Source organism: Mus pahari, chromosome 10 (genome assembly GCF_900095145.1).
Source record: "Mus pahari chromosome 10, PAHARI_EIJ_v1.1, whole genome shotgun sequence".
Classification (NCBI taxonomy): domain Eukaryota; kingdom Metazoa; phylum Chordata; class Mammalia; order Rodentia; family Muridae; genus Mus; species Mus pahari.
Genome location: NC_034599.1, coordinates 69,708,072 through 69,719,972, shown reverse-complemented (window position 1 = coordinate 69,719,972; position 11,901 = coordinate 69,708,072). Strand labels below are relative to the sequence as shown.

General features: G+C 43.5%; 1 protein-coding gene across 5 annotated transcripts in view; it reads right to left on the bottom strand.

Moving 5' to 3' along the window:
* Fam214a (family with sequence similarity 214 member A) overlaps window positions 1–11,901 on the bottom strand; it is an 84,122-nt gene that overhangs the window by 49,193 nt on the left and 23,028 nt on the right. For 2 of the 5 annotated variants that reach the window (XR_003844624.1, XM_021207490.2), the window contains exon 1: window positions 4,008–4,613. The exons of the other annotated variants lie outside the window; for them this stretch is intronic. Coding sequence is in view for 1 of the 2 variants with exons in the window: in XM_021207490.2 (XP_021063149.1) it covers window positions 4,008–4,044 (37 nt within the window). In the remaining variant the exon portion in view is untranslated. Of the gene's footprint in view, window positions 1–4,007; window positions 4,614–11,901 lie in introns of those variants that run through there. 5 annotated transcript variants of the gene reach the window in all.

Genomic DNA, 11,901 nt, shown 5'->3' with positions numbered 1-11,901 from the left:
GTGTGAGAGAGAGAGAGAGAGAGAGAGAGATTAATTGATTGATTGAGAGAGAGAGAGAGAGAGAGAGAGAGAGAGAGAGAGAGAGAGATTAATTGATTGATTTAGTACTAAAATAAAGTAAAGCTAGGTTGGCCTGACTAAATCTTGCTCATAACATAATAAATAAAATCATCATAGCTCAATGCAGTGAAAGTACTGTGGTCATTAAAAATTTTGTGTACGAATTAAAGTGAATTAAAGAGATCTTTTAAAAGACCATTTCTGACCATTTTCACTTGCAAGTGAATTTTCAAAATTTAGCCTCATAGTACCATCCAATTTCTGTTCTGGAAATTTCTGCACTCTGAGACAGTCTTAATCATCCTATTTGTGATATTCATTTTCTGGCTCCCAGACAGCTGGCTGTCCCTGCTAGTTAACATGGGTAGCAATGACAAGGTCGCCCTTGCTAAGTTCCTGCTGAAGAACCCCAAGAGAAGCCACAAACAAGTTACTACCCAGATGCTACCAGGCAGGCCAAGGTCGTCCAGTGTTTGCAGGGTGGTGCACACAGCAGGAGGCTGCTCTCCACTGGCCTTGCTTTCCCATCCCTGACTTCCTGACTCTCTAGCCCACTGTTTACTGCTGACAGTCCTCTCCTCTGCCTCCTTTTTCTGATTCAATCTTCACATTTCTTTCCAGAGCATGACACAGCTCAGGAAATTGAGAAATGTATTATATCTATAAGTGTGAAGCTTGGGTCAAAGTCTTAAACTTGAAATCTACCTAATACTAAGAAAATATGTTGACATTTGGGCATTTCAGTTGTACATCACTGAATACGCTGGGCCATTAATCTGTTGAGACCCCAACACAGTCTGAAATCATTTCACTGAAGAAGGGCTGCTGCCCACAGCCTGCCCAGGCACACCTCAGATCCCAAGCGCCAGACCAAATTGTTACCACGATTGTATCACAATGTGTGGTCCAGGCTGGTGATGAATTCGCGATTCTCAGGAGGTTCCAGCTCCGTACCATCATGCCCAGCTTCAAACTCCAATCTTAATGCCATGCATTTAGCAATACAATTTAGAGAATGGGACACATACAACCAGATGCAGTAGCTCCCTCTTATGCCACACAGGAAACGCCTAGCAAAATTCGAGCGTTAGCTGGGTTTCTTTTATATGCCAGCTCTCTTGACTACTTTTTGTAATTTGTAATTCTATTGTTTCAATGTGTACCACTATTTCCTTTGATGTTCAGAATCTCCAGATAAGAATGAGAAGGTAATAATTCCAGCTTCCCTATGAATAGTCCTCTCCTGCCACTTTCATAACAGTCTTGGCATAGAGGATTATATAACCAGACCCAATTAATACCACTAACAGGTATATTTTCCCATCTCCAGGCTTTGACTTTCCACAGTGACGTCTGAAGGCTAAAATAAGAGGCACTATGCTCTTCCTCTAAGCGTCAAGTCTATGGAGCAGCACAATCGATGTGGGAAACTGCCCAGCAACAGACTGGGAGCTGCCAGGCTAGAGGCTGGCTTCCATTACGGGAGGCCGAGGTAGCTTTTAAGTGGACAGGTACAGGACGAGGACACAAACATCTGTGGTGGCACCTAAGTATAAATGATTTCACGGAGACTAAAAAGTCCACCAGGTTGGTACCCATTCCGGTCCTGAGGAGCCTGGCTGGACAAGTGGCATGGTGGCAGTGGGCTGACTTAGCTTGTCCTCAGCCCTGGGCATAAGCCCCAGCACTATCATCATGCCTGCCTCCTTCCAATAACAGAGGAGAGAACTTAGGGGTGGTGAGGTGTATTAACATATCACAGCTTACAGATTTCAAAGCATACAGGCAAATTTCTGTGTCACTTAACTTGATAAGTAGAACTGGGTTTGCCTCAAGAAAGCTAAGTGCAAAGGCTGATAGATGGTTTACAAATCTGACCCAGAAGGCAGGGGAATGCCTACCGTCAGATAAACTCAGAAAGGAGCCAGCTAGCAAGGACTCTCAGCACCAGCCTAAGGTCCATCGCCCGCAGATTCTGACAGCGAACACGAGTTCTCAGGGCTCTGCTACAGACGGAATCTTCAGACGCCGAGTGAGCAAGGACCCAGTGGAAGGTCCTGCCAAGAACATCCCTGTTGAATACGGCAAAGCCTGTGTGATGGATGAGGGTGTTCAGCTCTGCAGCTCTGTGACCTCCCATCATCCACGCATATGAAAACAGCCTGGGCTCAGAGTTCAATCAATTCTTACGAAGTAAACCAAAGACAACGGGACAGCAAGGTGTTTCATGTAAAGCTTTGGGGTCTGTGACTGTATAACTGAGAAAATGAAGTTAGCCGTGGATGAGAATGAGCTCAGAAAAGAGAAAACCACCACCATCTCATGTGGTCACTGTCTTCTTTTTTTAAACACAGGGTCTGACTCTGTAGTCCAGGATGGCCTCTAATTTGTAATCCTCTTGCTCAAGTTTCTCAAGTGCTGGGACGATAGGAGTGTGCCACCATACCCAGCAAGTTTTTACTCTGACACAAATACTATATGAATTGTTAAAAATAAGCAACAAAAGGCACAAAAGCATGAACATTTTTTGAATTGTTTACAAGGGAAAGAAACATCTTTTCCTCACTTATCAAAAATGCCCGACACTGGTTGGTACACCTTTTTATTACAATAATGTTTGTAAAGATTAGAAAGTTCAGACATGTCTCCACGTAAATTAAACAGGAACGACTTACACAGCTACATAAAAGAAAATGTGATGGCTCACAAGGTAGCTCTGAGGCACAGTGCTTGCATAGTATACACAAGGCCTGGGGCTGAGCCCTGGTACCACAAACAAAAGCCAAACCTCAACCAAACCTGGATTAGTTACAGCTCAGCACTGCCAGCTCATGAAATGGGAAATATGCTAATTCAAGTCCCCTGCTTTAATTAGCTTAAAGGAATAATCATCTGTGTCAATTATATAAATTCTAATTTCTCAGTATTTTTATATAAAAAATGGTGGTGGTACACGCCTTTAATCATAGCACTTGGGAGGCAGAGACAGATGGATTTCTGTGTGTTCAAGGCCAGTCTGGTCTACAGAGCAAGTTCAAGGCCAGTGACAGCTACAGAGAAACCACCACCACCACCACCACCACCACCACCATCACCAGCAGCAGCAGCAGCAGCAGCAGCAGCAGCAGCAAACCCTTGTTAGACCAGCATTTTCAGATCTCAAACTGTACTTTATACCCTGTTCAATTACTAAATCAGTGTGGTTTAATTAATATTTTTTAATAGTTGCAACCAGCTCATCAGGTGTGAATTATTACACTTAAGAGACCAACTTTAGTTTTAGAATTCTATCGTAAACATTTATGGGTTGGCTTCAAAATCTCTTGCTCTCTTTTCTAGGTAGACATTTAACAGGTTTACTGGGGAGTTACATTACTGTCTTCTATCTGAACTGCACAAAACTAGTCAAGAGACCCAATAATTAAGAAATTGCGTAATTTTGGGGCGCATCTTCCTAAGTGCATTATAGCTGGGCAGTATGCACCCCTTCTTGTCAAACCCATTAAAGCTAATCCCTGACAGTTTTGGTCTCACTCAGAAATCATTAATTCAACTAAACGTATATAACAGATTTCCAAACATTTCCTGGCAGCTTTTGTTTTAAAATCTCTTCTGTGCACACAGCAACACTTCTGGCTGAGCACACTCCCCCCTCCTTAGTGTTCTCATTTCTATCACATTTTTCCTCGTTAAAGTGAGCACACTGTATCTGGTTTCTTTTCTTCCCACTCATTGTTCAGATTAGCATTTTAATCATCCTTCAGGCAATGCTGTTCAAAGAAAACAGGCTATCTGAAGTAAAGGACGATTCCCTATGTCCCATGACTCTCCAAGTCCAATCATATCCCTCGACCTGTTTAGTACAAATCCAGGTAAACCAACAGTACAGTCAACAACCACCCCAGCTGGGACAACAAAGCCGCCGCTGCAAACACCTCTTTACACACCTTGTCTGCGGAGCCCTTTGTTCCCACTGAAAACCATACTGGAAGCCTCCGGCTGTCAGCTGCTACCCTGTCAGCCGCGGAGGGAAAGCACGGGAGCGGAGAGAACGAGTGGAGCAAGCGCTGGGTGCTGCGCTTCCCTGAGCAGGCTTCTCACAAAGGCAGAGAGTAGGGCGCACATAGCAACAGTGCACTCAGCTGATTGGACGCAGGGCTGTGCTCAGCCTCACTCCTGGGTCGGCTAGCTCGCTCGGCTTCCTGTCTACTTGGCAGCACTGTCATGTTTTCTTTGCTCCTCTTAAGAACTCAGCTGTGTTTAGGCAACTTGAAAGGAAAGAACAGTGAGCTGACAATGACCAAGACTTCCAACACGGGGCCCCAACACGTGTACTTCTAATCGCTCTTAAAAGACCAGAAGCGTGTAAGATAAAATTGATCTCTGTTAGCGTTGCACATAAAACCTGGGACAAAGCAGGGAAGTAAGGGGAAACACTCATTATCTCCCATTTCAAGTGAATCAGGTTCTCACCCAAGTGAAACCCTCCAACAGCATGCAAACACAGAAATCTGTAACCATGTGAACACAGCACGGACTGACATACTATGAACTCCAGCAGTGCACAGCTATCAAGGCACCTCTAGAGAGGTACTGACCGGCAGGCAGTGAGTCTCAGTGCCTTTAAGAGGCAAGAACAGGTTAAATGGTCAAAGTGTAAGATTCAAAAGGGAAAAGCCACAAGCTGCCCAGTGAACCTTGACAGTGTAGGGCAGAGGTACAAATTTCCACCCTAAGGTCTCTTGTTACATGGAACAAGACACACAACCTAAATTCGTTTACTTGTATCTTAAAATTACCTGGATATGGGAATGCATTGAAATCATTGAGGCTGCACGTTTGCTAGTCCACATCATCTCCGTGAACAGCAGCAGCAAACCCACCTCTCCAACTTGGAAATCTGTTTATTTTTTTTTTTTTTTTTTTTTTTTAATTAGTGCTATTGGTCATTAAACCCAGGGACTTATGTTTGCCAAGCAATCACTCTGTCACTAAGCCATACCCAAAGCCCTCTAGGCTGCCTGGGAGACTCAATTCAGGTATTAAGGGACAGACAGGAAGGATCACAAAGGGTTCTTACTCCAGAAATGCTTTTCTGAGCATCTCATCAAACAGAACACAGGGCTCTGAGTGTTAAAGCAATGGAACCTTTTCATGGGTGGCAGCTCTCTTGGTGGCAGCCGAGAGGCCTGCAGAGCAATGGGCTGCTGCAATCTGCTCCTTACTCAGAGCTGTGTTTATCAAGTGTCCTGAGTGGGGGGAGCTCGGCGCGATGGAAATCCTGGCTACTAAGCGCTGCAGGAGCACCTCGGAGCTATTTTTACAGAGAGGTTACAAACAGCACAGCAGTTTCATGGCAGCCCCAGAATCCACAAGATTACTACCCCAAGGAAGCATCCAGACCCCAAAGAGTTAAATGTAACCTTCTCACTGGCTCCTCTATTAGGTAGTGGAGCACTCCCAGCTCTCAGGAGGGACAAGACAGAGAGGTATGCTTGGGAACACAGAATGAGCCCATGACACAGGTAACTCAGGAATGCTACGGAAGAGAACGCAGGGTTTTAAAGGCAGACCAAATCATGAATCTGCTATTTACTAGCACATAAGAGACAGAAACTAAGCATTCAAAGTTTCCTTATCTTTAAACCTTCCCGAATGCAAGGCTAGTCTCAGGACCCTTCTGAGAGCTGGAGTTGGACTGTAAACAGCTGCTGACAAATGACTGCTCTAAGGGGTCCCCTCCGCCACACTGCATGCCCTTCAAATGGCAGTGTCACATCTGTGTTACAACTGCTCACCCAGTAACATGCCCAATTAAATCCCACGTAATTTAATTTTATTCCAAAACTACTGGAGATGAATAGAACACAAATGAATAGAGGTATTATTTTCGCTGCTCAAATAAGAAAACTGGCTCATCTAAGGGAAAAAGCATTAAAAATCTGGATTAATAAATTTTTATTATAAAATTAACTCTTTCCTATCTTTCAAAAAATAAATAAAATAACCACATAAAACCCAGCTGAGCATGGTAGAACACAACTATAATGTTAGCATTCCAGAGGCTGAGGCAGGAGGATTACAATATCCAGGTCATCTTAGGTCATGCAATAAGGCTCTGCCTTGGCAATAAAACAATACTGGTAACTCCTAGGTGGACTGGGAACAGCTCCCTTCAGTTACAGCTGTGAGCAATGTAATTCCTGGCTGGTACTACTGCGTGCTCACTTTCACTATAGTATGGATCAACAGCATAAAGAAAGAACTCCTAAGCCAGGTGTAGTGGACACCGAGGAGGCTGGGGAAGGAAGAATCAGATTTTGAGGCCAGCCTAGGCTACATTATGAGACTCTGTTTAAAACAAAACACTACCCAGTAGAGCCCTTTGGAGGCAGAGGAAGAAGGATCTCTGAGTTTGAGGCCAACCTGGTCTACAGAGTGAGTTCTATGGCAGTCAGAACTACATAAAGAAACGCTGCTTCAAAAAAATCCACAAAGATATATACATACATCCTAAACAAAAAAAGAGAGAACTCACAGAAAATATATTACATTTATTTAGTCAGAGTAACTATAAATTATTAACCATTTCCAAGAAATGCACCACCTTGAAAAATGAAAATAACCAAACTGCTTCCCCTATGCTGCACAGTTACCAGGCCACTGTGAACGGCACCTTACCTTACCTTCCTCTGAAGGAGTCTTGCTTTTCCTTCGGTTGTTAATTTTAATAAACAAATACCTATGACAGATATGAGACGGTGGCACAGCATCAACTATAAGGCAAGAGTCGAGACACACACAGGACTGGTTGCTGTCCTTAGGTCTCTGTGCCCCTCCTCCATTAGTATGCACTGTACATGGTCCAGTTCAGGAAGTTACTTCTGTTGTTATCCCAATGCAAGGCGACAGACAGGAAAGCACATCTTTTATAATGTTTTTTAAAACAATGTATTTATTCCAAATAGAAAGTGCAAGAACTTCAAAATCCAACTGTTTTAGATTATTTATGCTTCCTGCTAGCAGAAATAACTCCTAAGATACTTTAGATGCAAGCTTTGATACTTCCTGAACAAAAAGGGCCTTTCATAGGTACCTGTTAAGCAATGCTGGTATGTTCAGTAAGTAACTATCATGTATACATACATATTAGGGAACCACTACACAGGGACTACCACCCAATTGGTTATATACCCACCTCCTCTCACCCCAAGGCAGATGTTACCCAACACCAGAGAAAACTGGCTTGCTACCTGCCTAAGTAACCAGGGTCAGGTGAACAGAGAGCTAGGGTTCAAATGTAGTTCTTCCTGTATCTAATGTAGAAGCTTAAACATAGCCGCCCTGACCAGAAGCTGTGTGTAAGGAGGAGACAGACAGACAGACAGACAGACAGACAGAGGGAACTGAACCGAATCTACAATTTGCTTGCTCCCCCCCCCCCCATCTAACACAGAATTTTGCTATGTAATACTGGCTAGGCTCAGACTCACTTGTAGCTAAGGTGGTACCTTGAGCTTTCAGTGACTCTCTGGCCTCAGTCTCACACATGCTGGAATTACAGTTGCTCAACACCATACCTGCTTGGCTCTTTTTACTTGTTTATTTTTAGACAGTGTCTCATAATGTTGCCTACCTTGACCCTGAATTCTGTATACATGTAGCACACAGGCAGACCTTGAACTTGGCCTCCTCCTGTCTCAGCATGGTAAACAGGTTGGATAACAGGCCTGTTTCTCATATATCTCATACACACATACATCTCCATCCATAAGACAAATATAGCCTCACATAAGAATAATATTTAGACACAGAAAGCCCACGCTGTTTTTTTCTATCTACTAGCTGGGATTTAGCACCACAGCCCTGTTACACAGCAATGCTGGGATGCACCTCAGCAGTAGCAGCTCCCAGCTCATGCCAGGACCCGGGCAAAGTGGGGACAAACACAAAGCAAAAACAAACCGACATCTAGCTTTAAAACCCCATTCTTGACATAGGGAGGCAGGAAGCCTGATGTAGCTACAGCGAGACCATGAGGTAGACAACAAAAGGCTTGAGCTGGAGAGCCTTGCCTCTTCTTGACAGCGATCACTCACTCAACCCAAGAGAAGTGAGGCCAGCAAGAATGGACACTGAGCTGAGAGCTGAGACTTGAGACTTAAACTCGGCCACCAGCGGGCCTGTGAATAAGTGTGGCTTTGAGATGCTTCAAGAGTGCATGGTGAAGGGCAGGTAAGACAAAAATGTAAGAGCTGCAAGGTGCTATACAACTAGGCTAGAACTTCCCACAGTGGACGGCTGGGACAAGCCCAGTACAGAAGTGCAGACGCCTTCAAACAAACTCCTCTTGGGAAGATCACTTAGAACAGGTGCTCTCTCTCTCAGGATTTGGAATGTTCCCACTTACATGCTGTCCTAGAAAATCTACCTGTACTCGTTTATTTACAAAGTAGGAATAGTGATTTCTCTAATGCCACAAACCACCTAGTCTAGTACTTGTCTTTCAAGCAATTCAAGAATGGAAGTCTCTTCCTGGGCAAGGACACACAGTTCTGTAGTAGAGTCAGTGATTGTACAATGCCCTTGGCTGGATTCCCAGAACTAAGTCTTTTAAGTTTCTTTACCTTTGGATACATGAGATCCATGCTATAATAAAAGAATCCAGAGGCCTTCCTTCTTCCAATACCTTCCCACACTTGTGTGATTCATGTGCACACATACACAGACAGACAGACACAGACACAGACACAGACACACACACACACACACACACACACACACACACACACACACACACACGGCAAATAACACAGATAAATAACAAAGAAACGGAGCTGATCTTGACTACCAACGGTTTCTATTCTTAATTTTTTATATGTCTTAAACAGTGTCACATTTAAGATCTTAATAATTAAGTTGAAAGACAAGATAGTTAAAATTTAACAGTTAACAGTTATAAAAATAGCTAAGCCTTTTTGAAAATGAAAGAGAATTATTATGCTGTAGGGACAGTCTAGGGATAAATCAAGGTGTAAGCCACATTCAGTTCCTCCCCCATGTAGATGCTGAACAAGATGTTTGTGTTTGATGAGATGGTTTGGGTGGCCAAAGAGCCCCCAAAGTACTTGTAATTAAGAGCCAAACACATTTTTATATAAATCATAATAAGACCCAAAGAGACCTAATTGGCATCCTCATCTGTGCTGGTCTGGGTTACAATGACCTAGATGGGCTGCAGAAGCAGAGAGTCGCAGAACATCTCCAGAGCCTTGTTTACAAATCTAAGCTCTTGGAGAGAAGAAAATGTTCTAGTTGGTTCTTTTGGCACCATTCATACTACATTGTTTAAAATGAACTAGAATGGGGGCTATTTTAATCTAAGCTACCGGACAAACACTTTGCTAATAATATCTGCACATACATTAGTCACATATTAATAAGCATTAAGATCAGGTATAAGAATTCATTTTTATACCCTACATGTAGTTAATCTTAGCACCATTACATAAAACATGTGTTCAGATGCACATGGATTCCCTGTGCTTCCTCAAAGTTGTATTCTGGGATTTGCCAATGCCCTGTTATTGCAAAGCATCCTACTTTCAAGTCAACTGTAAAAATCTAGAACCAAGAAAGACTTTTTATTCTGATAAATCAATGTTTTCCTGAAAGCTTTTCCATAAAGATAAGAGAGTCCAGAATTACATGTTCTCTTTTTTTTTCTTTTTGGGGGCTTATTTATTAGACGTGAGTATACTGTCACTGTCTTCAGACACACCAGAAGAGAGCATGAGGGCATCGGATCCCATTACAGATGGCTGTGAGCCACCATGTGGCTGTCAGGAATTGAATTCAGGGCATCTGGAAGAGCAGCCAGTGTTCCTAACCTCTGAGCCACCTCTCCAGCTCACCTGGTCTTTAAACCGCAATTTTGTGAGAGTATTTAGAGATTAAGAAGCTGGGTAAAGAAACTAAAGCGGTTGGTGAGTGACAGCACCAAACCCTCTGCCTGTCACTGACATGCATTGTGCCCTCTCTATTAACAGGGACTGCCATCAGCAACAGGTTCTATACTCTGATTATGTTCAGGAGAATTTTAGCAGAAATCTGCTAAGGAAAGCAGTTCTGCAGAGCGAGTCAGCCCAGTGAGGTGGCACACACTTGTAATCCCAGCACTATAAACTGAGTAGAAGACTGGACAAGCAGTCCAAGGTCAGCCTGGGTTACACAAGGGATGGGGACACAGCTTAACAATGGAGGCCTATTAATACATGACCAAGGCCCTGGGCTCCATCCCCAGCGCTGACCAGTACTGTACTAAATTATTTAGTTATCTAACTAAAAAGCACACACAGAGAGCAGGCACTGGAATTAATGTCTGGGAAAGCAACGAAGAAATCCAAACTGTTATTTTTAAAAATATGTATTTTTCTTTTATTTATGTATGTGTAGTGTGGATGCCCTCAGAGGCCAGACGAAGGTACCAGATCCCCAGGAGTTGAAATTATAGGTGACTCTGAGCCCCTTGACATAGGTTCTGGGAACCAAAATCAGGTCCCCTGCAAGAACGGCAAGTGCTATTAGCTACTGTGACTCTAGCTCCATTTTTTTTTTCCTACTGCATGTAGGAAGACAAGTGACTCTGGCAGCGTGAAGAGTGTTGTCTCAGGCAACAATGTCAACTGTCCAGCTCTGAAATTATTTGAATATACTTTACAAAGGTGTGCTAATATTTTCAAGTTTTATTTTCTAAAGTACCATACGAACATCCAAGCATAGCAAGCCATGCCTGTAATCCCAGGATTTCAGAGGATCGGGAGTTCAAGGTTATTCTCAGCTATGTAGGGAGTCCAAGGCCAAGGTGGGCTATGTGAGAGCCTTTCAAAACACAACCAAACCAAACCAAACCAAACCAAACCAAACCAAACCAAAGGCCTTACTGCATCTTGCCTACTCCTGTCTAAAGGAAGCAGAAGTACTCCTCTCAAGGTGCTGTTGTTGCTTAGGTAAGCAGTAGGCACATGAGTGTTGTTTATAAACATTATATAAAGCCAATTCTGTGGCAGGAGGGAGGAACATAGCCAGGGGTTTGATGCACCTTCTTCCCTTGGAATAAAAACTTAAGGGAGGAGACCAGTCCTTCGGGACCAGGACCCGGCTCTTTCTAAATTCAGGGCCTTCACCCGGGATGCTGCCCGCTTCCTTCACAGCTCACTCCCTCTTGTCCTGTGTACTTTCTCAGAGGTCTTAACCCCTTCCTCTCTGATCTTGGCCTTTCCCTGGGCCTTTGCAGGTTTCCTTCAGAACACCTGGAATTTGTGTTCAACCTATGTATTAAAGACATGCTAGAATTCACAGCAACAGACAACAGCACTACAAATTATTTAGAATCAAGTTGTAGACTGAACACTTCCATAGCTCCCTTCAACTAATGGCTACAATAGCCCTGTGCACAGGTCCTACAAATGCTGGGCAGGTAGGAAATCTGAGACCAACTTTTGTAGGTGGACAGGTTACTTCTTTTCTCCATGCCTTGTTATCTGTCATCTGCCTGCTTGCCTTCCTGCCTATTTTGGAACCCACTGTGCAGACCTGACTGACCTTGAACTACAGAGCTCTGCTGGCTTCTGCCTCCTTCCTATGTGCTGGGGTTAAACATGGGCATCACCACTGCTGGCCCAAGTCTAGTTTTCTTAACTGCAAAAGTTAAAGAGCCTCACATTCTTTTTTTTTTTTTTTTTTTTTTTTTTTTTTTTTTTTTGGGTTTCTCTGTTTAGCCCTGGCTATCCTGGAACTCACTTTGTAGATCTGGAGGAGCCAATCCAGAGGATCAAGGAG